The sequence below is a fragment of the Colletotrichum tamarilloi genome (genome assembly GCF_030869305.1).
Source record: "Colletotrichum tamarilloi strain Tom-12 chromosome Unknown Scaffold_47.1, whole genome shotgun sequence".
Lineage (NCBI taxonomy): Eukaryota > Fungi > Ascomycota > Sordariomycetes > Glomerellales > Glomerellaceae > Colletotrichum > Colletotrichum tamarilloi.
In genome coordinates, this window is record NW_026849430.1 from 180,789 (window position 1) to 206,641 (window position 25,853).

The 25,853-nt window shown below is 51.9% G+C and overlaps 10 protein-coding genes across 10 annotated transcripts; 5 read left to right on the plus strand and 5 right to left on the minus strand.

The window, feature by feature from the left end:
* Positions 1-339: 339 nt before the first annotated feature.
* Positions 340-786, plus strand: CTAM01_10387 (uncharacterized protein; the record flags this gene model as incomplete). Its single annotated transcript, XM_060526402.1, has 1 exon — positions 340-786. The coding sequence occupies one exon, from the start codon at positions 340-342 to the stop codon at positions 784-786; it is 447 nt and encodes a 148-aa protein (XP_060378998.1).
* Positions 787-1,620: 834 nt separating this feature from the next.
* Positions 1,621-3,477, plus strand: CTAM01_10388 (uncharacterized protein; the record flags this gene model as incomplete). Its single annotated transcript, XM_060526403.1, has 2 exons — positions 1,621-3,342; positions 3,400-3,477. The coding sequence occupies 2 exons, from the start codon at positions 1,621-1,623 to the stop codon at positions 3,475-3,477; spliced, it is 1,800 nt and encodes a 599-aa protein (XP_060378999.1).
* Positions 3,478-4,100: 623 nt separating this feature from the next.
* Positions 4,101-6,290, plus strand: CTAM01_10389 (heterokaryon incompatibility protein; the record flags this gene model as incomplete). The annotated part of the gene is made up of 3 exons (XM_060526404.1): positions 4,101-4,149; positions 4,202-4,546; positions 4,600-6,290. 3 exons carry the CDS (start codon positions 4,101-4,103, stop codon positions 6,288-6,290), a joined length of 2,085 nt encoding a protein of 694 aa, XP_060379000.1.
* A 1,352-nt stretch (positions 6,291-7,642) lies between these two features.
* Positions 7,643-8,530, plus strand: CTAM01_10390 (glycoside hydrolase family 16; the record flags this gene model as incomplete). Its single annotated transcript, XM_060526405.1, has 3 exons — positions 7,643-8,307; positions 8,371-8,423; positions 8,481-8,530. The coding sequence occupies 3 exons, from the start codon at positions 7,643-7,645 to the stop codon at positions 8,528-8,530; spliced, it is 768 nt and encodes a 255-aa protein (XP_060379001.1).
* A 1,500-nt stretch (positions 8,531-10,030) lies between these two features.
* Positions 10,031-14,001, plus strand: CTAM01_10391 (UbiD family decarboxylase; the record flags this gene model as incomplete). Its single annotated transcript, XM_060526406.1, has 2 exons — positions 10,031-10,147; positions 10,597-14,001. 2 exons carry the CDS (start codon positions 10,031-10,033, stop codon positions 13,999-14,001), a joined length of 3,522 nt encoding a protein of 1,173 aa, XP_060379002.1.
* Positions 14,002-14,449: 448 nt separating this feature from the next.
* CTAM01_10392 (uncharacterized protein) lies at positions 14,450-15,112 on the minus strand (the record flags this gene model as incomplete). Its single annotated transcript, XM_060526407.1, has 1 exon — positions 14,450-15,112. The coding sequence occupies one exon, from the start codon at positions 15,110-15,112 to the stop codon at positions 14,450-14,452; it is 663 nt and encodes a 220-aa protein (XP_060379003.1).
* A 1,367-nt stretch (positions 15,113-16,479) lies between these two features.
* On the minus strand, positions 16,480-17,094 carry CTAM01_10393 (uncharacterized protein; the record flags this gene model as incomplete). Its single annotated transcript, XM_060526408.1, has 1 exon — positions 16,480-17,094. The coding sequence occupies one exon, from the start codon at positions 17,092-17,094 to the stop codon at positions 16,480-16,482; it is 615 nt and encodes a 204-aa protein (XP_060379004.1).
* Positions 17,095-17,879: 785 nt separating this feature from the next.
* On the minus strand, positions 17,880-19,945 carry CTAM01_10394 (peptidoglycan binding domain-containing protein; the record flags this gene model as incomplete). Its single annotated transcript, XM_060526409.1, has 3 exons — positions 17,880-18,550; positions 18,607-18,945; positions 19,003-19,945. 3 exons carry the CDS (start codon positions 19,943-19,945, stop codon positions 17,880-17,882), a joined length of 1,953 nt encoding a protein of 650 aa, XP_060379005.1.
* A 641-nt stretch (positions 19,946-20,586) lies between these two features.
* CTAM01_10395 (uncharacterized protein) lies at positions 20,587-23,996 on the minus strand (the record flags this gene model as incomplete). Its single annotated transcript, XM_060526410.1, has 5 exons — positions 20,587-22,293; positions 22,358-22,423; positions 22,480-22,631; positions 22,711-23,330; positions 23,476-23,996. 5 exons carry the CDS (start codon positions 23,994-23,996, stop codon positions 20,587-20,589), a joined length of 3,066 nt encoding a protein of 1,021 aa, XP_060379006.1.
* A 799-nt stretch (positions 23,997-24,795) lies between these two features.
* Positions 24,796-25,845, minus strand: CTAM01_10396 (chitinase; the record flags this gene model as incomplete). The annotated part of the gene is made up of 1 exon (XM_060526411.1): positions 24,796-25,845. One exon carries the CDS (start codon positions 25,843-25,845, stop codon positions 24,796-24,798), a length of 1,050 nt encoding a protein of 349 aa, XP_060379007.1.
* Between the last annotated feature and the right edge of the window lie 8 nt (positions 25,846-25,853).

Below are 25,853 nucleotides of genomic sequence, written 5' to 3' on the forward strand. Positions count from 1 at the left end.
CTGAGTTTGGGATCGTTGTGAAGCAACGCAACAACCTGGACACTGGCGAGGATCTCATAGGATGTTGGGCAATCAAAGAGAATACGATTTTGGATTTGAACTCGGAGTAGACAATTGTGTTCGTGGAGTTGCGCTTACGATTTGTCAAGCAATGATCATGAGTGTCATGAACAGATTGCATACAACATTGCATGAGACCTGCGTATATAACGCCCAGAAAGCTCCCAACGAAAACAAAAATATTGTCCATAACAGCAGAAAACTACCACCGCACACTCCCAACTCCAAGCTTTACTCAAGATTTCTCTCAACCCCCCTACCTTACACAACAAAGTCACAATGGCACACTTCAGCCGCCCCGTTCTTCTCATCCTCACCACTCTCTTCCTCTTCTACGGCTTCAGCACCGCCTTTCCATCTCTCGCGGGGGCTCTCGAGCCCCGTTGCTGGCGCAAAGCCTGCGATCACTGCGAGCGTGTCACTGTCACCATCGATCACCCAGGCTCCTGCAACAGCGTCAACCGCGATAATCTCAAGGCAGCCATCGACAGCACCTTCGTCAACTATGCCGGCAACTGTAGAGGCGAAGAGGCCGGCTTCAGCAACCAAGCAATTGCTGGCATTCAGGGAATCGGTTGCAGAGTTACTGTCAACTTCCCTCGTGGCAACAAGGGTGTCGACTGGGGTGGTTTGATCGGTTCCAACCTGGTTGGAACGGGAAGCTGGGCTGTCTCTGGCACCTCTACCGATGGCAGCGTGCACTGCGGCGGTTCATGCCAGTGGTAATCACATTGACATCACAATCCTTCGACTTGATCACTGCATCATTGGTTTCCGGAACGATAGGTCCAATGATTGCGCAAACAGCACTCACATGGGATGTGGTCCGGGTGTTGAAACCAAGTTCCACAGACAGTTGGACTTGACTGAATATGTTTCGCTTTTGTTCAATACGCATTTCAATGCACCAACTTGAGTCAGATCATCAGTTACATTTAGTTTCTCAAATTCACTATTATCATCAATCGTTTTCCGTTCTTATTATCGAGACAAGTTTGCTGCATTATTGAAATTCCAAGTTACTAGCACACCGAGAGTTGGAAAAAGGACACCATAATGCAGTCCCACACTTCCACCCAAGTCGATCTGATAGGAAGCTGGGCGCCTAGACCAGATCGAATGACCTTATTGTGGACTATTCGGTGGCTCTATCCCCTGCCGCTTGTTGGTCCCGTCTCCGCATCCCGCGGACTGCCCATCACTCTTGGCTGCTGACATGCCAAGCAGGAGCTGATAGGGTGTCAACCTCGAGATTTGCTGCAAAAGCGAGTGCGAATTCACAGCCACAAAGGATGCTGTTACCTGCACGTTACCTAAGGCAGTTTAAAAAACTACGAAGTTCCTAAAAACACAGTTTCGTACAAGACCACTTCTCCCTCTAGATTGACGAGTGACGCGATATGATTTTGCAATCTGACTAGCAGATTTCACCCTCTTCCAGTCTTCAATCTAAAAGCAATCGACCTCTCTGCAGTATTCACCAACATTTGGAGACAAGCCTTCCAAACGTTCCAAAATCACGGTCTTTCTTTCCCAGATGATACTCAGCCGAGTACGAATATGTTGGCTACCATAAGTAGTGAAAGCAGAAAGGTGGCCTCCCAAACAGCCGCCAGCTTGGTGCAAAGCGTTTTGAAAGAACGGTATAAGGTCGTCGTAAAGACTGGAGGGAATAGCAGTGGAAAACAGCATGGCCTGGTGGAAGAGATTGCCCAATCGGCGGCTGCAGGTATTGGTACCATCTCTGAAGCCTTACATCACAGGAAAGAGAAGAAGTCCAGAGTACTAAATCCAGAAAGTCCCTCAAGCCAGCCAGACAGTATCAGCAACGCGGAGTCTACCCCGATACAGCTTGACGAAGGAACGGGATTAGCGAACACCACTGACCTTGGAGCAACAACGCCCGTGTCAACTTCGCCACCTTCTCAAGACACAGATGATCTTGCATTGGCTTTCATCAAGCGACACCCGTTGAATATTACTGGAAGTTCTGAGGATGGGCAGAGACTCTCTCTGCCAGTGCTTGTGCCCCAGAGACGGCCCGAGAAGCGAGCGCGGGGTTTCATACAAGCCTACGCACCAATGCTAGTCGACTTTAATATCAATCAAGATACTTTCCTCGACTTTATCGATACCCTCAATAAGTCACTGGAACCCAACCCTTGGATCAGTGCCGTCAATTTGGCGGGCTTTGCAGGAGAAGCACTGCCAGATCCTGCATCGCTGCTCTTTGGATTCGCCCTTGAGGCTGCCACCGTGGCCGCCATGGAGGGACAAAGTCTATACTGCTCCAACAAGTTCTTGAACTGCGTCAATGCAGACTTCTTTATTCCACGAGGGTTGGTCTGCCTCGTTGTTACATGGCAGCCCGACAACGACTGCGGCCAATTCGCAAACAATTTTGTGGAGGAAGTGAATGCGCTACAAACCAAGCCTGATTTAAAGCAGGAAATCTCAGATGTTGTCGCAGGGAAAAAGAAGCCTTCGAAGGGCTGGCAAGAGTTGAAGACACAGATGGGTGACTTGATGAAGCCCACTCGTGGCGACTTCAGTTGGCCTGAGCCGGCGCCCCTTATCTTCCCGGACCCCAAGAGCAATCCCAAAAAGGCTGATGTTGAAGCAAAAAAGAAGAACACTTGGGACAGAATGGAAGATTGGATCAACGACCACTCAGACAAACGCGCTCAAGCTACCTGGATCGACGAGAACAAGGATCACCCAAGGATGAACTTGATGCCGCAACCAAAGTTCAAGTCACGATACGCTGACCCGAATCATCAAGTATCTAGTGGTGACCTTGTCTCTTTATTCACAGGAGGTCGCTGGAAGCTTGCAAGTACAGATGAGAAAGCCGAGTTCAGCAAAAAGCCGGAGAAGCGGGTTCGGAAGGATTATGAGAGAGTGAAGAGAGACGAAAAGAAGAAGAAGGAGGAAAGCAAGAAGAACATAAAGGAAGGGAAAAAGAGAGGTACATGCCTTCACAATGCGGAGCAAGGAAAGAAGATCGATGACGAAACCAGCGAGACGGCAGACCATCAGGAGAGGGCGGATGAGATCGTTGGCCTAAGAAGTCACAAAGTGAAGGAGACCAGTACAAACAGTGTTGAGAAAGATGATGGAACGAAATCAAACAGCAAAGCCAGGATTCGCGACGTGGAATCTCATGACGTGGAAGATGATCATGTCGGGGGACTCGCGGGCAAAGGTCAATCCCAGAAGGCGAAGAAGAAAGCTGGTTCTTCAAACATTCCAAGTGATGTCTTCAGGGGTCTTTTCCAAAAGGTAAGCGCAGCGCCCAAGTATGCATTGACTGAATCATTCAGCTAATTGAGACGAAAGGATGTACTCTACCTGGCTATCCTCGATCTACCATGCAAAAGGGCGATTGAAGACTTGGGTGATCAGCCGCAGCAGTGAAGTTTGTGCAAACCAACAGAAATCTCAAACTTTGATGTGTTGTGATGGACGATGGAGACCAATGGTGTTTTTTTTTGGTTTCTGTAGGCGCGCGCGGATGCGTAGCGCTTACGGATTCAGACCCTGTCAGTTGGTTTGATGTTCTTACCTTACCAACAGTCAACATCATGTCGAACCTCTTGAAGCTAGTCTGGATTTGGACGGCGCATCTTGGTCAGGACAGCTCTTGATTGGGAGAAGGGGCTTGTTTGCTCCACTGAAATGCATTTGATGAGCTGGAAGTTGGAACTAACAACAACATGAGACATCTTGAGTCTGGCGGCTAAACAGAATTCGATTTGGCGGAAACAGTGTCGTAAGAGAACTTTGGATCAGGCCGGGGACTAGCTTCGCTGAGATCTCTCAGCAGCCAGGTGGGATTGATATAAATTGACACAGAATGACATGCTTGTGGTTGCCCCCGTACTAGAGTTGTGCAACACATGAAATTCATCGATACAACTCAAACAAGTCATTTCACTGTTGTAACATTCTGAAGCATACTCTTTTCGTGACTTTGATCTACAAGCTATTTTCCAATTTTCAGCCGTTGTTTCACCGCGTCGTCTATTTCAGCTCTCGAGATGTCGACTACTACCTTGACAGCGAAGGTCGGAGGCCCACAGCTCACCGGTAAGTACGATGTTGAAGACTCCAGTCAATCTCTTTCCTAACACACTCCCAGCGTCGCAGTTCTGGACTACCATCGCGTGCGTTCAAAAGCTTAAGTTCGGTCCAGTTACGATTCCGAAACCGTGCGAATGGTGTCACAATCTTCGTGTCAAACAAACGCCCGTCAAGGCTGGGTACCGGCGCATCGAGTTCCGTACCTTCATTCGCTCAAAGCATGACTTTGAGACTGGTTCCGCCGATGGGTGCCGCTGGTGTACTGCTATTGTTCAAACTCTTGACCGTCTTAAACTATCTCCTTTACATTGTCAGCGAGTTGTTCTTTTCATGTTCAAGAGAGGAGGTTGTCAGCTGAGCGTGCCCATGGCACGTGTCACTGTACAATTCTACACCCCTACTGGTAAGCTTACCTAGCATGGCAGCCATATGCACCGGTCTGACGATGACTCTTAGGATACCCTCCTGTCTGGGATGGCATCACACAGGGCTACGAGATGAGTACCTCTGGAGATGTTGATCAAACGGCTGAATTCATTCGTTCCTGCATCCGGAACTGTGACGAAAACCACCCTTTCTGCAAGCCTCAATCCCCAACGATGCCAACAAGAGTCATATATGTCGGCAATGCGGAAGATACCCAGGTACGACTGGTTGAAACCGCTGGCATTCACCCAACTCCCTACACCGCGCTCAGTTACTGTTGGGGCAAGAGCGGGAATTTTGTGACCACAAAAGGAACTATCGACGATCACAAGAAAGTCCTCAATGTAGATGACTTTCCACAGACGGTCAGAGACGCTGTGAAAATCACAAGAGGGCTTGGCTTGAAATACCTCTGGGTAGATGCGATTTGTATCATTCAGGACTCCGCTGAAGACTGGGAAAAGGAGGCCTCGAAGATGGCTTCCGTATACAGTGACGCATATTTCACCATTTCCGCTGCAACAGCTCACACCTCTACTGAGGGGTTCATCTCTCAGAAACACGAGGTGGCCCTTCAACAACAGCCATTCCGTATGAAATGGCGCACCGATCGAGGCAAGCTGTCCATACTTGCAGCTCGAGTCATTCCAGAGGCAGATGATCATGTGAAAACCATTACTGGAGATCGCAAGCCGAAGCTTCCGCTCATGACGAGAGGTTGGACTTTGCAGGAGGAACTTCTCTCACGCAGGACTGTGACATACACAGAACATGAGTTGTGGTGGACCTGCCAAACTGAGAGAGACTGCGAATGCCACACCTTCAAAGAAGTTTCTACAAACACCCAGACGACTTTATTTTCCCCCAAAGATATGACCAGTCCGCATGTTGCGTTTGGACAGTGGCGTGATATTGTCAGCGAATTCTTTCAACGTCAACTTACGTTTGGAAGTGACAGACTACCTGCGTTGTCGGGTCTGGCAACCGTTTTCCAACAGAAGACAGGGTCCCCTTACATTGCCGGACTCTGGAAAGACAAACTCATCAACGACCTTTTGTGGTACACTCCAAAGAGAAGAATCGAGGAGTTGGATGATGCGAATACCCAAGACCGGGTCAACTGCCACATACCAACATTCTCATGGGCATCAGCTGGTGGCCAGGTCGACTTTTTCAAAGGACCGTATGTTGAACCAGGTTCAAAGGCAAACCAGTGGGTCTCTAAGGCTGTCGCTGTTGATGCCAGCACTACTACCAGCAACAATAACCCGTTAGGAAATGTGACGGCCGGTTACATTACTTTGCGTGGTCGGATCTTTCAAGCGACCCTCGAAGTAGTTGCCACACGCCGTGGCAGGTTTAGGTCGTATGGAATCAAGAATAACGGAGACTCGGTCGAGTTCCATCCCGATGCACGTCTGGAGAGGTTCCAGTTGGGCTTGAACGATACCATGAAGGGGGAAGATGCCGCGGTTCGTCGCTCGCCAGCTCGCTCTGAGGTTAAGCCGGCTGGCACAGAGTCGCCAGTCATGTTGCTCCATCTTGGAGACTGGGCTGTCGCTGAGGAAAAGCTCGTAGACATGACCTATCTTGTTTTAGGAAGATCTCCAGCGGATACAAGCAAGTATGAGAGGCTGGGTCTTGCGTATCAAGAAGTACAGCTTGGTTGTGAGGAAGATGCCGTCAGGGATGCATGGGAGGGAGATGTCACTGTCTTGTGACGGGCTGGATGGGGACGGCTAGAAGATAGCTTAGGAGATGGAAACCTATTGGCGTTGGGTTAGTTTAGGGCATATCATTTCCGAAGATTCGAGACATCGGAGTGTGGAAGGTGAAGTGTTGTTTCCAGTGTATAGATGACTGCAATACTGGTGATGCCAAAGTCTCTTTCCATCTTTTCATCATCGAGGTCCATGAATCGCCTTGGTGTGTGCCTACTGGACTTGGCGAGTGACTTCGTGACTTACGTCTCGGACCGGATGTCAGACAGTAGGCTGCAAATAACTTCTGGAGACAGAAAAAAGCAGTTCTCATGTCAAGTTCATCAGGCTCATCATCTTCGCATAAGGCTAATGTCAAATTACCATTGTCTCCTGAGCTTGCGTCCAACAGCAAGCAGTCTCTGCCGCCTCAAGTCCAGGCTCGCTTAGACGAGTGGAGTCGTCTCAACTCAAACCCCATTCAATTTGCTTGAAACAACCTTCTCCCAAAGGCTCGTCTACCACGAACATTGGACAACACCATCCAAATTCATATTCGAGGACTTATGATATGCTCTATTGCCCATGAAAACCCCCAATCATGCAACTCTCGGGTGAATTGTCGGGGTTCTTGTGCCGGAAGGGCGCAGGATCGTCCGGCCGCCCGTTGACCGGTCACCCGAGCTGACATGGCGATCACAGGCACAGCCGACGCATCCCACGGGAACCTGAAGAAGCTTAACCGGTGATTTTATATCCTTTGCCAACGGCGACTGGTGCAAAATCCAGTCCTGCTTTACCGCCAAATAGGCAAGTGCCGACAACTCCTTCACGATACGACGTAGCAATGCATGGTTGCGGGGGCTAGGTGCAACCTTCGGCCTGATGTGCCATTAAGTTCGGACGACCATCGTTCCCACCCCGGTTCAAAATGACCCTGTTCAGTTCGTGTTTACCCTGAGGCTTTTGGTTGGAAATCCCGTTTGAGAATGAAAGTGCCCTCCAATATCCCTATGTTGTTCGCCGTGAGAGCCGTCTAAGTTTAGCGGCCCTCGGATCGTCATGTCATAGGGGGGCCCCTGCGTCGGAGTGTTTCGCCTCTTTCCAAAAGCGATGTTTCCAGTCCCTGGCAGTGGGTGGAAAAATTGACGGTGTGGAGGTGAGTTCATCTATCTCGAGGGTTTGGCGGGGCTTTGACAGGGAACGTGAAGCCGAGCTAGCAATAGACATCAGCCGACTGCCATCAACTTGAAGCTTGGTTGAATAGGTATTTGACCTAGCCCGTTTCCCGCCCGTTCGTCTGGTCTATTAGTCGAAGGAGCTCCATCGCCCATCTCAAGCGCGAACAAGTCTTCAGCCTCTCTTTGAAAAAAATGGTCTGGTTCAACCAAGCCGCCCTCTTCCTGGGCAGCGCGCTGCTGGTGGCAGATGTGCTCCCCGTCGGGGCCGTCCGTACCATAATCCCTAAGACGAGCTTCGACTCCCAATCCAACTTCGACGCCGACTGGAACTACCTCTACCCCTGGGGCACCGACCACAACGGCGGCGCTCGCATGACAAAGGACAACGTCAAATTCAGCGGCGGCACGTTGACCATTACAGCCAACAAGGTCAGCGGGCAGCCTCAGGCGACGCACGGCGGGCAAAAGATCAACATCAACTACCTAAGCGGAGCGATCCATGCAAAGGAGCACTTCAACGTCTCGCGCGGGGGCGGGTACGACTTTAGCGCCGAGATCAAGGCGACGACGACAAAGGGCACGTGGCCCGCCTTCTGGCTAACGGCCGTCCAGGGGTGGCCGCCAGAAATCGACATGGCGGAGTGGAAGGGCAGCGGCAAGGTCAGCTTCAACACGTTCAACACGAGCTCCATCGTCGCCGCGAAGGACGTGACGTACCCCAGCCCGGGCAACTTCCACTCGTTCAAGTGCGAGACGAGGGACTTGAACGGCAAGGACGTGCAGGCCAAGTTCTACATGGATGGCAACCTCATCACGACGCAGGTGGGCGCCGGGTATTTTGGGAAGCCTATGTACCTGTGAGTAAAAGCTTGGCTTCTAAGCGTGAAGTTTAACAGATTGCTGACACGAGGGGTGAACAGGATCATCAACTTGCAAATGGAGGGTTCCTCCGGTTCGCCCGGCCCAACGAGCAGTAAGCTTTCCTTGCCAATTTATCCGCGAACTCAAATGGCTGACAACCCCACCACAGACACGGAATATCAAGTCCGAAACCTCGAGGTACTGAGTTACAATCCTTGAAATGACGGCATGAATGATTCGAGCGAAGCGGCATAGTTCATGAGCACATTTTGCCCTCTACCTTTCCTGTATCTATTTCGAAACCTACGACCACACTCCACGTACATATCTTTGCTATAGCAAATACCACGGATGGCACTGTCAAATGCAGTATTGAGTGACGTGAAGTTATATACCCGCCTGTGGTAATAGCTGGGGCTTGCTTGATTGTCCATGTATCTACGGCTGTCAGATCGTGGATGTCAGTCCCATGAGTGGATATTTGGCTTGCTCAGCCACGATGCTTGGCAATTTTCTCTGCTGCGATGAGCAAAAGATCCCGGTGATGGTGTACATGCCTTAAGTCTTGCAACTTGAATCGGTCAAGGCCATGTAACTAAAATCTCTAATACTTGTCACTTCCGTGGGTGAGAGGCCGTCCGTCAGCGGCCAGGAGCATCGCTTGCTGATGTAATTTGTCCTGTGCTCAAGATATCAGGATATTGACATATTGACGAGTGGAGTAGGAGTAGGGAGAGGATAGCCGGTTGTGGATTGGCCACCCTCCTAGTGATTCTGCTTTCGTCGACGACTTTCCAGTGTACTTGCAGAGGTCTTACGTCCTTTGAACGTAAACTTCTGTTTGAGTCACGTCTTTCATACGCTTGCTCAAATATCTATGTTGCATGGCTGAGGGATTGGTCAACTAAGTACATATTAATATGGATGTGGTTTCTACCTCGTCATTTCCCCTATCGCGCATTCAGCTGTTAGACTTGTGGGGATACTTACCTGCGAGAGCGTCTCCTCTGAATGTCAAAACAAGTCAACAGCAACTCTAGGTTTCTGCGTTTTTACTACCTGAGATGGCCGGCCTTGGCTTAGTTATATTTGCATTCTGATACGTTGGGGATTGCGCTGCATGGCGAACTTGAGGATTCTTTGAACCATGATTCTTAATAATGATCACTTAATGCTTTGAAAGATTTACTGTCAAACCAAGGACCCTTTGATTAAGCTGCGACAAAGGCAATCCGTGATCTGCTCCTTAATACCGAAGCCTTCCACCCTTCAGTACCGCTAATAAGGGCCCCATCAATAGACGCAAGATAAGCAGAATCCAGGCTTCTTTGTGCCATTCAATGATCTATGTGATTACCTCTTCATTGTGAAAGCTTTTGGATTTTCAAACATTCGAAGATTTCTCCGTCAAATCCTAAGAAGCTCTTTCCTGGCTAGCAAGGTAAGGTACCTTCCTCACTTCATGTAAAGGAAGGAAGCGCTGAAAGACGCAATGGCAGGAGCGAGTGGTCTATGCAGCGCCGGGCTTACGTAGTGACCTCCGCCGCCATTACGTAGTGAGGCTAGTCACGTGGTACCGTGTTGGTCTCGTGTTTGGTCCGCTCGCGTCCTCGACCCCTGCCACCTTTTCCCTCCCCCACCATCTTTGATTGCCTGACTGCCGCGTCATTCACATTGCTGTTCACCAAGTCAAAGCCGGTTCGACAATGGAATGTCACGATGCCGCGGTCCAAAACCCTTCAAGCGGCAGAGAAGAAGGCTATCGAGGGCAATAACGAATCGCAAGATAGCCAAGCCATTTTCGACCGATATGTGGCAGAATACGGGATCGGCGTGGTACGTACGGCCATGTTTGCTTTTTCTAGGGTGGCGTTTCCCCCAGTGGAGGCGTATTTTCTGCCTGCCCTGAGCATGTCTGGTGGCTCTGCTGCTGGGCAATGGATTGGATTGGACTGGATTGATGGCGACAATTTAGCACTGCTACGACACAGGCCTTGCTGCGACTTTGCGCTAACTATTTCGGGCACCACCATAGACAAGCAGCTCGCCCCCAAGAGCATCGTCCACCGCGTCGCGACACACATCGAGAGGCAATAAACGACATCGCGACAGTCTTCTTTCGCGCCATTCCGATCCGTTAAGCCAAAGCGAAAGTCAGCGCACTGCCCAATCTTTCCCCAGCACTGCTCCTCTGGTAGCGAGTACAAAAAACGCGGTTTGTCACACCCTCCACCGACTGGACAAGGATGTCTCACATGGGGCTGGGATGGCACTGACCAGAATAGCTACCCCAGCACGACCTCGACCACGAAACTCCGTCACCCGCGTTGCCTGTTGTCGCTACCGCTGCGGATGCTGCAGACCCAGATTGCGGCCCAGACTCCGACACAATTCCTGCGAACCTGGCCTTGACAAGACTCAACATTCGAGACCACTCGAATTGTCTTGCAGCAGACCCAAACCCTCATGTCGACTACGACGCGATAAATCCGATACCTGAAGAGGTCCCCGCATCATGCACTACCGACAAAACCGCGAGGAAAGTCAATGCCCTCCCTAACGCTTCGGGCCCCGCGCTCTACACGAAAGTCAAGATGGACGTCTCGCAGCAATCCCCGACGCAAGATAACAACGATCGGGACTACGAGAACTACTACGAAGGCCCTTCATTTGTCGAGACGAGTCCTATTTCGCAGGACCACAGCGCCGAGCAGCCAGCGATACACGAGGAGGATTCCGCCGTTGTCGACTTCGGCAATCTCGACCATCTGATTCAAGGCGACACCCAGGGTGATACTCAGGGCGACGAAGAGCCTTCATCTTTCCCTGACCATGCCGCCCCTGTACACACCCGTGGAGCTTGGCGGAATCGCACTTCCAGTTCTCAACAACAATCCTCTGTTCAGCGTACCGACGGCCAGTCCCCTTTGCTGCCGACCGTCCCTCCGCCACAGACCCCAGCGCAACGTCATAACCCTTTTGCTGGAAAGAAGCTAGGTGACCCTGCCTTAGCAGGATCCCAACTTTTTGGCCAGACGCAATTTTCATCCGCAGTGAAGCATTTCAGCCCTACCTCTTCGAGACCATCGCCACACGTGTACGCCCACAACTCCATATCACCCAACATAGCTGAGACGTCGCCTCTTAAGAACCGGTACAACGTCACATCACCTCCCGATTTGCTTTCTTCGAGCCCTCAAGCTTTGCGAGTCCAAGGCCCGGCGCCCTACGCCCGCCAACGTAGCCCGAGCAACTCTGCGCCTCTCGAAGATGGCACTATACCGGAGTCACCGCAAATGCCTGCCACGAACACACGGGGCTTACCGGAACCGATGGGCATTTATGAAAGCATGATGGAATCACAAGAGAGGAAAAGAAAGAGTGCTGAGGTCCAGCCCGAACTTTCGGGAGAGGAATCCGACGACGTGGCCACGAAAATGGAGCGGAGGAAACGTGCTGCAATGAAAAAGAAGGCAGCCGCGCAAGATCTTACAGCTATTCCTGTGCAGCGCGCAAGCTCTAATGCGTCTGTCGAAGTGCCCTCAACGACCAGAAAGCCGAGGAAACCCCCGCCGAGGAGAATGCGATACCGTGCTCGACGTGCTGACGAGGACTCGACTGCATCCGAAGATGAGGGCGACGGGTTCACAGTAGCCGATTCCCAGGGCCACGCAACCGATCAGCAAACTCGTGCCAGAAAGTCGCCTGACACCGTGGAAGTAGGCAATGGCACGAAGAATGGCCTTGTTTCGAGCAACGATGCGGTGCCCGACAGCGCCGGGCCAACCCAGAAGTCTGCCTCAAATGGTGGGGTACCTGGAACAGAAAGTTCGGGCAACGGATCTCGGCCCAAGGACCTCCTTATACCGGAAACCAGTCCCAACAATACTCAATCTCGGCCAGAAGGGAGAGATGATGTGCCGCTAGACGTGTCAGTAGACATTAAGAAGTCTCAACAGGAAGAGGAACCAGGTGCACCGATGATCCAGCCAAACGATGTAGAAGCCGAGGCCGAGCTTCTACCCGAGACCCCAGAGCCCTCTCTCCCTCAGCCTTCTCGCCGCTCGAGCCGCAAGCCCAAGCCAACCCTCAAGGCACAGGTTCTCAAAGGTACTAATAGTGCCGTCGTGTCCTCAGATGCCGCCGCAACCAACGTGGCTACATCGCCAACTAAGGAGGAGCCAGATGAACGTCGACTCTCGCAGCGAAACGGTGCTAAAGTGGTCGACGAGGCGATAGCTACAGATGTAATCCATGCAGTAATGAATTCGACGGTGAACGGCGAGCCGCCTATGCCATCTTCACCGCCCCTACCAAAGGCTGTCAATGGTGTTGGGCCTCCAGGTACGATTCTTAGTGAGAGTCTTGCCGAGCAAGGTCCGGCAACGCCCGACAATCGTATCAATCCCGCCGCTCCAACAGCTCCTGGCTCAACAACATCAACACTCAGCGTACTCACAGCCACGCCGGTTCCATCCTCCAAGAGTCCGACTGCATCACAAGAATCGGTGGAATTACCACCTCTCTCACCAGATAAGTCCAAACGTGGACGCCAGCCTGCCAAGGCCTTGCCTAGACTCGTCACTGGATCGAGAGCTCCCAAGCAAGGAACCCGCAAGCAGGTCAGGAGGGCAACTCGACTTGATTCGGCGTCGACAGATGAGCTGCATCGATCACCATCTGTCAACGGATTCGAGAACAGCATCATTCAACCTCCGAAGACTAGCGTCAGAGGCAGCCGCCTATCGATGCTCTCTCACACATCGACGTCTAAAGACAACGCTAGCAAGCCTCCTATTTTTGCTGGCATGGCATTCGCGATATCTTTTCAATCGAAAAAGGACGGGGAAAAAGCGGATCACTTCGAGCAACGAATGGGTCAAAGTCGCGAGATAGAGAAAATGATTCTACAGTGCGGAGGCTTGTTGTTGAGCAATGGCTTTGACGAGCTCTTCGAGCCCAACGCTCTCGGAAGCATGGCAACCAGCCCAACCTCAGAAACGAGGGACGAAAACCCACTGACGCTGACCCCGTTTGCGCAGACCATTGGTTTCACCGCCTTGATCGCTGATGGTCACTCCCGCAAGGTCAAGTACATGCAGGCTCTTGCTCTAGGGCTGCCGTGCATTTCGGACCGTTGGATTGCTACCTGCGTTTCGAAAGGGACTCTGGTCGATTGGCTCCCATACCTGCTCTGCGCTGGTCAGTCCACTTTCCTCCGCGATGCCATCCGATCGCGATATCTAGCGCCCTATCCGGCCACTGACGCACGACTTGTGGACGTCATTGAGAGGAGGCCAAAGATGCTGGAAGGGAGCCAAATCCTTCTCGTGATGAAAAAATCTAGGGCCGAAGAAAAGAAGATGCCATATGTGTTCTTGGCGCATGTCCTCGGCGCCACACTCTCAAGGGCGTACAGCGTCGATGAAGCAAAGGAGACCTTGAGGCAGCGAGAACTCCTTGAAGACCCGTTTGATTGGGTCTATGTCGATGAACATACCGGATCGGAGGAAGGATTATTCAGCGCTGTTGCGAAGCCTTCGAAAGCATCGAAGAAGCGAAAGAGGGCTGCGCCATCAACAGACGACGCTCCCCGGCCGCCAAAGAGAATCAGGACGTTGAGCAATGAGCTTGTCATACAGAGCCTCATTCTAGGACGGATGATTGAAGAAGGTGAAATGGAGGTCTAAGTCACATGAGTGACCTGAAATGTATTACTATGTGAGATCTGGGATGGAAAAAAGGACGAGGGGAGTTGTTACAAGGCACTTTGACGGCGTTTGAGCATGGGACGGACATGTTATGGGGATGATACCTTAAAGCGAGAGGCAACCCTTGATATACTTTTGGTCAACGACCATTATCACCATCGTGATTCGAAATGAATCAACAGGATTGAAGTCATGTTTCCTGCGAGATGATGAGTGGGTTCAGCAGTGTTTCACGAGGAGCACAAAGTAAAACAAGTTATTGAGCGCGAAAACAGTAATCAATTCAGTGAAGTGATGGAGCCAGCCATGCCTTGTTAACAAAACGCCAAAGAACTCCTGATAGTAGGTACTTAGTTGCCCATCATTCCTGACCAATCTCGACACCTTTTGGCATTTTATGCCCAGGTCGGGGTCCCAATTCCCACGATTACTGCTTCCTGCTCACACTCGAGCCACGGCTGGGCGTGGGCGAGGGGGTGGTCATACCAGTGGCGGCAATGGTGACCTTCTTCTTCTTCGGCTCCGCGCTGCCCTTGGCGCTCGTCTCGACCTCTCCAGCCTTCTTGACTCGGAGAGGGACAGGGAGCGCCGTGGGCAGGAGGCGGACGTTGGACTTGCCCACCCCCAGCTGGGCTCGGTGGGTTGCTGCCGCGGAGCCGAAGGAGCCGATTGCCACCAGGCCCTTGGGGAGTTCCTTTCTCTTCTTGGTGCGCTTGGTGACCCTGTTGCTTGTCTTTGTACTGCTGGGAATAGGGGCAGGGTCACCAGAGGCCTTGGCGGATGGGTTCTTGCCCTTGGTCTTGGGCTTCGGCGTCTTGAGCTTCGGTGTCTTGGGCTCGGTCTTCGCCTTGGGCGACTTGGGCTCGGTAGACTTGGCCTTGGTCTCATCCGAGGTCTTCTTAATGGGTTTGTCGACCTTGGCAAGAGCCTTGGGCGACGACTTGCCTGTGGCGGAGGAAGGAGACGACTTGGTGACGTGACCGGACTTCTTCACTCCGGATGAGACGGGCTTCAGGACGTTGATCTTGACCTTGGCCACTCTCTCGATCCGAATGTTGGCGGATCGAGGGGCGGGCTTCAAGAAAGGCATCTTGAGTTGAGGTGAATGGGTATGTACAGAATAGAAGAGATTAGGTATGGTTGGATGGTTAATCGTGATCCGGTTTCTGATCTCTGTAGAGTAGAGAGATTTAGTCCTGAGAAGAGTGGTGGATGTGCGAGCAGGAGCAGCAAACCTTTGGACGGGATGATGCTGAATTATATAGGACGATTGATAGAACCTCGATGGCCGACTGTGAGGACAAACTCGGGAAACGCAACGGGCTGGCCGTGATGGCGCAAGAGTACCAGACTCTTGAAAACTATCGCAGAATATTAGCCCTCCCGGTCTAACAGGGTATCGTGGAGGGGATGCTTGTGATACTTACGACTGAGGATGAGGAAGGAGCTTTGGTACCGGACCGAAGCTGAAACGGTATCGGAGAAAAGCAGCGATTTGGAGAAGACACTGTACGACTAAGTTAGGTTTGCTCTTTCCTTGGTAGCTGATATGGTGTGTCTTACCTGGTTTCCGGATGGATGGGGATATTGCGATGGGAAGTAGGTGAAAGGGCAGGTACCAGACCGGTCAAAAGTATCGTAGAATGGGGGAATGAGAGAAGACCAGTCAATGGTCTTGAGAAAAGAATTAGTTCTGGAAAGCTAGGAGACTGGCTCAAGAGTTATTGGCGTGGAAAGTTGGGAAATTGAAAGAAGAGGGAGAAGTACCTGCTGAAATTGAGGAGAATGGTGAAAGGTCGACGGAGGAAGTTGAGGAAGAAAAATTGGAGCGGGAGAAATATTCAGGAGACCGGACTCTAGACTGTTAGAAAATGTGATTTCGGAAGCCTTGGTGAATGTGAACAAGTTGTGGGATCGCTTCTCGCTCAAGATTTTACGGTAGCCTGAGTCTTCAGGAGGCCAACGACAAGGGAAGGAAGGAGCGGAGTAGTATCACAATTGGAGAGGGGGCAGGACGAATACGCGGTGAATATACACTGGTCCCAGCCATCACCTTCTGATATCGATGGGAACACTGCCTGAGTGAAGCCAGAAGCTCGATTCGGGAAAAGCCTGCATGGGGCAGCAAGTGAAGGAACACGAACATGATCGAGGTGACTGAATTTGATATCCAAGGGACGTTTGCGAAATTTCCGTGAGGCCCCTCACGGTACCGAGCCATCTCGCAGTGGCGGCCTTGTCTCTATCGTGTCATTATGACCAGAGCAAACTGTGATGCTCTCATTCTGGTGAGTTGGCATGGTCACTTCACGAAGTGAAGTGAGCCTCAGAACCTTGCTCTCAGCTGAGGCAGGGCCTAGATTGATGATTACAGGACACAGAGGATCAAATCGAAGTCACATTCTCTGTGAATGCTTGCTATAATCGCCGTCGTAGTCTACGGTGAATATTGTACAATTAGAGAGCAACCTCATTGAAGACAGTGAACATCTCATTGTCATCCGTAACACCCCGGCGGGCCTCATCATCCTGCTCGAAGAATCTCATCCAGTAATCAACAGCTCCGATGAGCTCCTTCGTCTTCTTGATGTAGACACCCTCCTTCATCTTTTCACTCTCGACCAGATCGCGGAGGTACGCCTTGCGGCCTCTGATAAAGAGCTCGTGGAGCGCCTTACAGGTCTTGGGCGACACCTCGATCGTGTGTGAAGCCTGGCCGAGACCGCCACCGACGATTTCCTTGGCCCAAATATCATCCGAAACGGCCTTGTAGAACTCTTGGTTCTCCATCTCATAGTCCTTATCCGTCTGGACGTAGGACGAACGACAGGTCGTGGCTGATCCGTAGAGCTGGGTCACGAAGACGTGGATTCGGATGCTGTCGAGGCTGTATGTGCCCTGCAGCCACAGGGACTCGGAGAGGTTGCTGGCCTCCTCTTCAGGGACGGAGTCGTCGTCGGTGAACTTGAAGCCCACGGAGAAGGCTGTCTTGACCGTGGTGGTCAGGCCAAGCATCGCCTTGGTGGTCGTGAGGAAGTTGCGAACCTCGGACTGAACTTTGGCAGGGAGCATGACTTCAACTGAGCCTTGGTCAGAACATGTGTTGAAAGCTTCCAGGCTTGAGATAGGATGAGGCTGCTATGAGAAAAAAGAACGAAAGATGACTTACGCTCACTGGGCTGGTGTCTCTTCTCGAGCTTCCAGGCGACGCGTGTTACAGCACAGAGAATGTTTCTGGACTTTCAGTCTTTGAATTTAATCGTGTCGGACGCATGATGAGCAGTTGTCCTTCGCGAACCTTGTTCACTTATCAGAAATAGTGGGGAAGAGTCCACAGCTTTGAAAGGTTGAGTCAAACATGCGAGTAGGTCTCGTGGTAATATAAAAGATACACGTGAGAAACTGAATTCTGGCATGAAGAATCCATATCGGGGATGATGCTGCTGGCAACGCACTGGACTGCCGCTCTCGTTGAGTTGGTGAGCGCAGCCGTGGTTGTTCGAGAAATGAGGACTTGATCGGCCCCACCCGGCGCTTGGCACGCGCCGGGTCCGCCGATGCCAGTTCCACTCTTCGGCTTGAGCCCTGGAAGCTTGAACCCTTCAACGCCCAAGAGGACCCTACGGCTTGAACGACATGCCTCAATCTTGTGGGAGTTATTCCAATCATTTGGTTTCGAATATATCTCTTTCCCACGTCAGATGCACACTGAACACTTATCTAAGTATATGTTGTTCGCCGGAGAATGAACACAACTGTTCAGCGTTGAACCGAGCTTAAAGGCGTCTGCGCACGGAAGTTCTTTCAAATGATTTCGAAAGGAAACACAAAACTTTTGGAAGCAAGAAATCCTGAGATCAGCTACGCTGCAGCATAACCTCGGCTCTTTTTACCAGGGCGTCAACAAACTTATTGCCCCCTGTTGAAACCTCGGCCAGGCGGCGTGCGATCAGATCGGCCGGCTTGATCACATACTCCGGTACGACAACGTGACCCTTCTTCCACTCATACAGAAACTCGTGCTTCTCTCCCTTGCTCGCCATCTTCTTCGACCTGATAAACCCCTCCAGGGATCTAGGATTGTATGTGGCGTGATTCGCCACGCGGTAGTTGACAGACGGGTGGATCTCCTCATTTGTCTGGCCGAGATCATTGCCAACATCGTCCTTCTTATACTCTCCAGGAGTTCTAAACTTCGAGAAGAACGGCATGGCTCTCAAGATGGGCGCGAATATGTCGACGATTGGCCCCGTGGCCCAGGCGTCTTCCGGGTCGTACAAAGGGGACTTGAAGAACATCTCGTAAATTTTGCTGTAGTCCAGCCCCTGGCGCACGCGCTGCACCACCCAGCTCATACCGAAGGGTTGCTGATTGCGCGAGCGATGGATGAGCCGGTTTCGAGATAAGATTTCGCGATCGGCCAGCGTCGACATTGTATACTTCCCATCCTTGTATCCGTGCTCATCGTCGAGCTGGATGAAGGTCTTGATCTGGGCGCACATCCATGTGAATGAAATCAGAGCAATTTCTGTGACATTGTCAGCTTACCCACTAGGTCCGGCAGATGATCGTCTGAAAACTCACGCTCAAAATCAAAGGGGAAGCCGTAGAGAAGGCCTGGATTACCGCCTCCGATATTGATATGTCCGCCAGGGAACCAAACCTGCCGCAGCTCAGGCTGATCACCATTGAGCTGGTCCGCCATCTCACGCTCGATCAAGGCCTTCCATGCTTGGGAAAGCTCCTCTTCTGTGGCCTTCGAGTTCGCTTTCAAAAGTGACCTGAACTTCTTCGCAAGCTGATCTTTTGGCTGTTCATGGCAGCCGGGACATTGCTCGTTCTTCAGCGGGAGACGCCAGAGCGTTGGCGTAAATGGCTGTCGATGCTCGTCGAGCGCGAGTGCATGGTAAGCATGCCTGATATCTACTACTTATCAGAGGTGCTCGGCTTCCGAGGCTCGCAAGCTTGCGCTAGACTCACATCTACTCAGGGATGGGTTGTGAAATCCAAGGTCATCGACGCCAAGCCAAGGGGCAAGTCTAGCGATTTTGGTAGTCGCGCCCTGCGTCCAAGTCAAGCCGGGAATTCCCAAACTACCGACTGTGTCAAATACTCCGACGACCTCAATGGCTCTAGTAAACTCTGGGGGAAGATTATGCGGCTTTTGGTCCCAGTGATGATCTTCTTGCTCGTGACCTTGCCAGTCTTCGAGAACCTTTGCACGAACACCGGTGATCCACTGTCGGTACTCCTTCGATGAACGGAAGTTGAAGCTGTCATTATGGCCATGTCTTCGGTAGAGGTCGTACAGAGCCGGGAAGTCGTCCATTTCCTGGGGCTGAATGATTCCAATATCTGTAATAAGACCTGCAACAGAGCGAGCCGTGTACGCCCCTCGGGAGAAGCCAAAGAAAAAGAGTTGGTCGTGCGGGGCATAGTTCATAACGATGAAGTTGTACGCCTCGATGACACTGGCCACAAGCCCGTCGCCAAAAGTCGCCTGCCTGCCCCTCTCGAGGATATTCACGCCACCACCCGTGCCGACGCCGGCGCTGTAGAAGACGACCTGCTGGCAGATGCTATCCTCTTTTCCATTCTCTTTGACCGATCCCGTAAGCGCGACGGAGCGGGCTAGGCGGGTCACGTTGGATGGAATGTTCTGTTGGCCGCTGACGGAAGATTGCCAGGTCCCGTCGCAGCAGATAACTATGCGCTTGGGGGTAGATTTCTGGCCCTTGTCTGGTACGAGAGTCTCGCGAGAAACTTGCAGTTTATCTACTTCCTCGAGGTAGTTGGCGGAGAGAAGGGTGTCTTTGGCTTCATTCGTCGCCACTGTGTGGTGGGTTTTGACGCCTGTCGTCCCTTGGACGAAAGATCGCCAAAGGTTTGATGAGTTTGTACTTGAAGGCGAGTTGGGCGACATGTTGAACTTTGAAGAGCGGATGACTGGCGATAATCAATTGTGGCCTACTAGGGATTAGATGGCCATGGCGCGGAGGTGGATATCAAGCAGATAAATGTATGATAGTGGAGGCAGGAGCTCTCCAACAGCTATATGAGCCTTTCTCGCGTACGAAGAGAAGTTATTGCAGCTAAGGCTGAAGGGCTGAACGAATTCCCGCGCAGATGCCGTTTCCAGTCAAGCCAATCCAGCCGAACGCGGTGCGGACACAAGAATCAACAGATGACTTTACACGTGAAGATTACCTTCTTGTATAATCTTACATGACCTTTGTCAAAAACAAGAAATCTTCTTGAAGTTTTGTTTTCATAGCCGATAAAATACCACATGTGAATCAAAGAAAGACAGCCTTGAGGGCCGAAGCAATCTGAGACAACAATGCCGGTTGAACACGGCGAGAATTCTTCGCAAGGACAGGTAAGTTTCCCCCTCCCTATCTCGGAACGGCTCGTGGCTAGCGGCAATGGCACGCTTGAGCGCGTCTCCACCCTCGCACCAAGTCCCGCGTTCGGCACTCCGTTATCTCAACTGAACCCGTGCTTCCAGCTCACCAAGCATTCCACGACGCGTACTAAAATCATACGTAATTGAGGCCGACCACCTCAAAGTCCTATTCCCGTCTCCGGCGGCCCAAGATAACTCTCCGCGATGGTCCCGTTCACCGCCAACACGATCTTCTCAAGATAGACCTCTGGCGAATTGACCTGCCAACGAAGAGTATGCTTCCCCACGCCCATCCGCGGCAGCTGCACGACCTTTGTCCACACATGATCGGCCACATTGTCATTCCACTCTGGGGGTGTATCACCCGGCGTAGCAGGGTCGCCAAGCACGCGTGTGAAGTTCGCGGTGCCGCTACCCTCAGCACCATCATCCGCCAGTGCGAGGGAGAATTCCATTGGGAGGTTTGGGTCTGTGTCGAGCGCACCGTTGATGTAGACCGTGGCGTTGATTGCTTTCGAGATGTTGGAGAAGATGTAGATGTCGTAGTCCACCCATGCGGCACGAGCTGCTTCGCTGGACTGCCGAGCGGCAGTAAATGGTCTCAGGGCGATGGATCCTGATTCTGAGCGGGAGCCAAGGTGCTCGATGTGCGTGAAAGCCACGCCAGCATCACTCTCAGACTCGGCGGATGCGCGTTGGTAGTGAGGCCCCTCGATGGATATGAGGCCGGCTGTCTCAGGGAACCCGACGAAGCCCTCAGGGGCATGATGGTTCAGCACGGGAATATGGATCAAGTCAAAGTAAGGAGCCGGATCCCACTCCACGCAAATCGAAACGGTCTCGTTGAACTCTGTAGGTACCGAGTCCCAGTCAATGGAGACTTCGATTCTCTCCTCAGGTTTGTCATCGGATAAGACGCCGAAAGTACTGGGCACAAGAACCCAAGGGTAAGGGACCTCCAGCGTCCAATTGATGGACTTTCGGTGATCGCCACGGTGAAACAGCTCGATAAGTCGGGATTTTGGCCCGTGAGGTTCCATAGCCGGCAAGACTGGGGAAAAGCCCTCGTCGGTTGGTAATGCCGGATGGATAGAGCCACAAATCCGGCCTTGTCGGTAGGCGCTGAGGGAGTTCTCGACGTATATGCCGAGCTCGCCGACGCCCCAGTCGAATGCTTGCCGTTGTTGGACATATGAAAGGTTAGCGACCACGTCGCTGGACGAGGGCCGCCAGTCCGTGAGATCCATGTCGTACTTTGGCGTAGTGAGTAAGCCTTTCCATTTGCCGTCCAGCATCGTATCGTATTCTTCGGTGAGGTCAAAGTCATCGTCAAAGTGCTGTAGAACCTGTTCTGCGATCAAGTTTGCGGAATTTCGCCTCTCGTAGCTGTACTGTCTATTTCTTCCCGAGCTGATCACGATGAAATGATAATGATATCCGATCAAGGCGGGATACGTGAGGATATGGAACAATGCGATGCGACGATCCTCTGGCATGGCCTCGTGTAGAGCCTTAGCCTTTTCTGCTAGCTGTCTCCAGGCCTCGAGAATGCGGTCTGCCTCACGGTAGTTAAGGATAGAATATGTAATGGGCTGTAGTATCTCGAACTTGCGCATCCCGACCAGGTGGCTGTACGTCATGAGCGCAGAAGAGATCTCTTCGGCGTGCTCCGGACCAAAGTCACGAGTTGCGAGTGCCGTCAGGTAAGATGTTATTTTGGCAAAGCCGAACCTGCTCGTGTTCCATGCCATGTCCATGGCAAAAGAAAGTGGTAACTCGTTGGGCTTGATGTCGCCTACGTTCATGACCCAGATTCGTCGGGTGCCGCGCTCGTAAGCCTGAGATAGCTCTTTGTAGACTTTGGGCTGAATGCGAGTCAGAAGTCTTAGTTATCCTACGATATTTTCCTCGAGGCTAGAGTGGACTTACAAAGTTGTTGGTGTTTTGAGATTTCCAGCTCTTTGGTTTGCCAACGTACTGGAAGTGGAAGTAGACCTGTATAGAGACGATATCAGGATCTAATTATCTCATGAAATTCAGGCACGACTCACTCCAATGCCTCCGACTCTCTCACTCTCTAATTCGGTCGGGAGTCGTTGAATATTTCCCCAATTGTCGTCAGTGAACATCAAGGTCACATCTTCAGGAGGATTTAGGCCAGCTGCATAGTATGTGGCAACTTCCTTGTATATGGTCCACACCTCTTGAGCAGTAGCCAAAGTCAGTCAACAGGCTTGGATGTATAGCACAGGCAACTGCTGGAAGGGGGTTTTTGAACTCACGGTTTGTCGCCGTGACGTTTCCGTGATACTTTGCCAAGATCTCTCGTTCTGTGGCAAAGACATCCTCAAGGACCGCAATCGGATCATCGGCATCGATGGGACCATCATCAGTGCCTCGCATTCCCAATGTAAAGTAGGACTCATTGTTGCCCGCTCGGCGAATCCCCTCGTCCATGAAGGCGACCACGTTCTCTTTATTGTTGACCCAGTCCCAGTCGCCCTTTGGATCTTTCTTCCACTCATTGCTTGCTCGCTGCATGGGCTCATGGTGGCTAGTAGACACGACAATGCCATAATCATCTGCCATTTGCTGACTCCATGGGTCGTCGGTGAAGAAGATCCTTCCCGGCTTAGGAATGTAACTTGCCCACATCGCAGGCCAGATGAAGTTGGCCTTCAGTCGGAGAAGCAGGTCAAAGACGTGCTGATATAACTCGGAGTCAAGGGTAAAGTTGCCCACGTTGTTCTTCTTCCTCCCCCACCAGCCGGTGAGTGCGGGTGCTTCGTCATTGATGAAGAGACCTCGGTATTTCACGCTGGGCTCGCCATGGGTTGTGATCTTGTTGAGAGCGTAGATTTGGGTGTGCTTGGTTGTCGGCACGTCTGCCCACCAATGTAGACTAACCAGGATGTAATCAGCTCGACAAAGTCTCTGGACAGATTTCTGATGCCTTCCTTAATCTCGCAACCCTGCGGTAGGGATGTTTGACATTCTAGACGTCGGATCCTTGCTTGAATGCAGAAGAGGAAGGCTAGGAGACTTACGGCGACTGTCCACTTTGCTCAGAAAGGGTATAAATGCCAAAGATTACAGCTCTCTTATCGCTTCCCGCAATGACAAGAGCGCGGGAGATCCCCGGTAGAGGGCTCTCAACGACCTGGGTTCGAAACGTTTCCCACTTCCCGCCAATGTCCTCGACTTCTATCTTTCCGCTGTTGACAAGCTCCTGAATAATAGCTGATTCGACTGTTCCAGCAATGATTGCAACATCGGCGATGATTGTCGAAAATGCTGCCGTTGCCCCGGTTAGTTTATCTCCTTCCTGGGCTGTCCACAAGTGGACGGATGGCTTTGTTCCTGTGATTTGCTCGAAGTCGCCAGCCAGGTTATTGACTGCAATGCCGATACCTACAGGGTCGTCGGCGTCTTGGATTAAAGTCGCGTCCTGAAGCTCGATAGATCCTTCCGAGGCTTCAAACGCGATGAAAGATTCTTCCAGTAGAGCTGTGATGAGGCTAGCGCATGCCACCAACCACATCCATGGGATGCTACTGTGTACCTTCATAATGGATCATCGGCAAGCCTTACTGGAATATAGTAAAACATACATGGATGAGATGAATTTGATAGAACGAAGGTGGTTGCGTTACTCTAGCTGTGCAACTTGGATATATACACATGAACTGTGTTACACAGCATCGCGTGATGACCGGAATACTATGTCGTGACAAATGCCATTTGACGACCTTCGTATCTTCCATGATATGTCTGTGCAGTTGAACGTAATGGTAGCATGGAAAGCCTGATGACGTCCATAGCGGCACACCTCATGAGGTGAACGGGGAAGGGTAAGCATTCCCGTGGGAACAAGGCGACTTCATTTGTTGACCGAGTGAGTATTTGCAGCTTGACAATCTTGGCGCGGGGTTGCGGGGTTGAGGACGAAGCAAGAGGGCATCGCGTGGTCTTGGAATGATCCATTGCAGTTGTGCAAGCGGACGAATCATTTCCTACTTGAACTCAAAGGTTGCAGATTGCCAAGCCAGATCAGAGCTTATTTACCCGGAAGGAGACCTGCATGGCCTTCATGTACCCCGACAGGATTATCCCGATGTCCGAACATCTCTTGGATCAAGACGATCATTATTGGACAGTGTGGGTATGGCCATGAACAAAAGCAATGCTGTTCTTGTAACGCCTCCTCTATCTCACTTGGACGTTGACGTTTCGATTCTATCATCGGTTTGTGCGGTTGTAGCTGCGCGTCGCTAATCTTTGGTCTCGTCATGTACCTCTCCTCTCTTCTGAAAGACATCACTGGTTGTGAAGAGACGTGGTTGGCTTCTAGGAACACCCGAAGTATCTCAATCATCATCCACGTTGCCATCCGAATAGTACTCAAAGGCCGTGGGCAGTGGTGCGTCTTTGCTGTTGGGGCCGTCCGGATCAACTTCATCCACCAAGTGCTTCTTGACTTCCTGCGCGACAGGCTGGGTAGAGTCCACAGGGGCAGAGCCTTGGACTGGGCCCGGTGAGTGGTGGGTATGGTCTGCTCGCAACATCGTTGTCATCCACTTTGCCCATTCCCAGGGCTTCTCTCGGCCAGATGGCAAGCTGTTGAAGTACTCCCACCCCATGACTCCTCCAAACCGCGCATAACGATTTCGGAGCGTCAGAAGCACAGCGCCGAGCATTTCCCATGGGACCCATCCGCCACCGTTCTCAGGATTCGTGACCAGGCCCATGACGACCTTCTCCGGTGCCCAGCCCTTTGCGAGGATCATCTCGTACATGATCGGGTTACTGACGTCGCCCCATCCGCAGTAGAACTGAGCATTGTACCAGGCAATCTCTTTCCCTCGCATGACCTCCAGAGCCTCGTAGTCGAAGCCACTCAGGTTGTTCTCGGAGTTCAGCAGTGCCGCGGCCACGGGCGCCATAGAAATGAGGAAGTCCTTGCCAAAGTCTTGTCGCACGCGGTCAATGAGCCGTATAACACCGCCTAGGCTCATCTCCTCTTCGACGTCGAGATCGATACCATCCAGCCCGCGTGAGCGAAGCATGTCGCGCAAGGGTATGTAGTATTTTTCAAACTTCTCCTCGTCCCCATCCAGCCTCTCGTAGGAGCCCTTAGCGGCACCGCCGAGCATACCAAGTACCTTGACGCCGCTGGCCTGCAGCACCCGTAGCTCAGCCCATAGTGTTAGGAATCGCGGGTTATCGGGGGTATGGTCGTTCAAGGTAAGGCCGTGGGGATCATCGTTAATGTGTATCGCCGCGAGAATTACGTGGGTGACGCTGATCCCTCCTTGGGTAAGGAGGGGGAGGATCGAGATGGGCTTGCCGTCGGGCGTGTGATGTGTTTGGTAGTAGGTGATTACCCGTGGGAGAGGCTGAGGCGGTACGGGCGGCATTGGAGCGA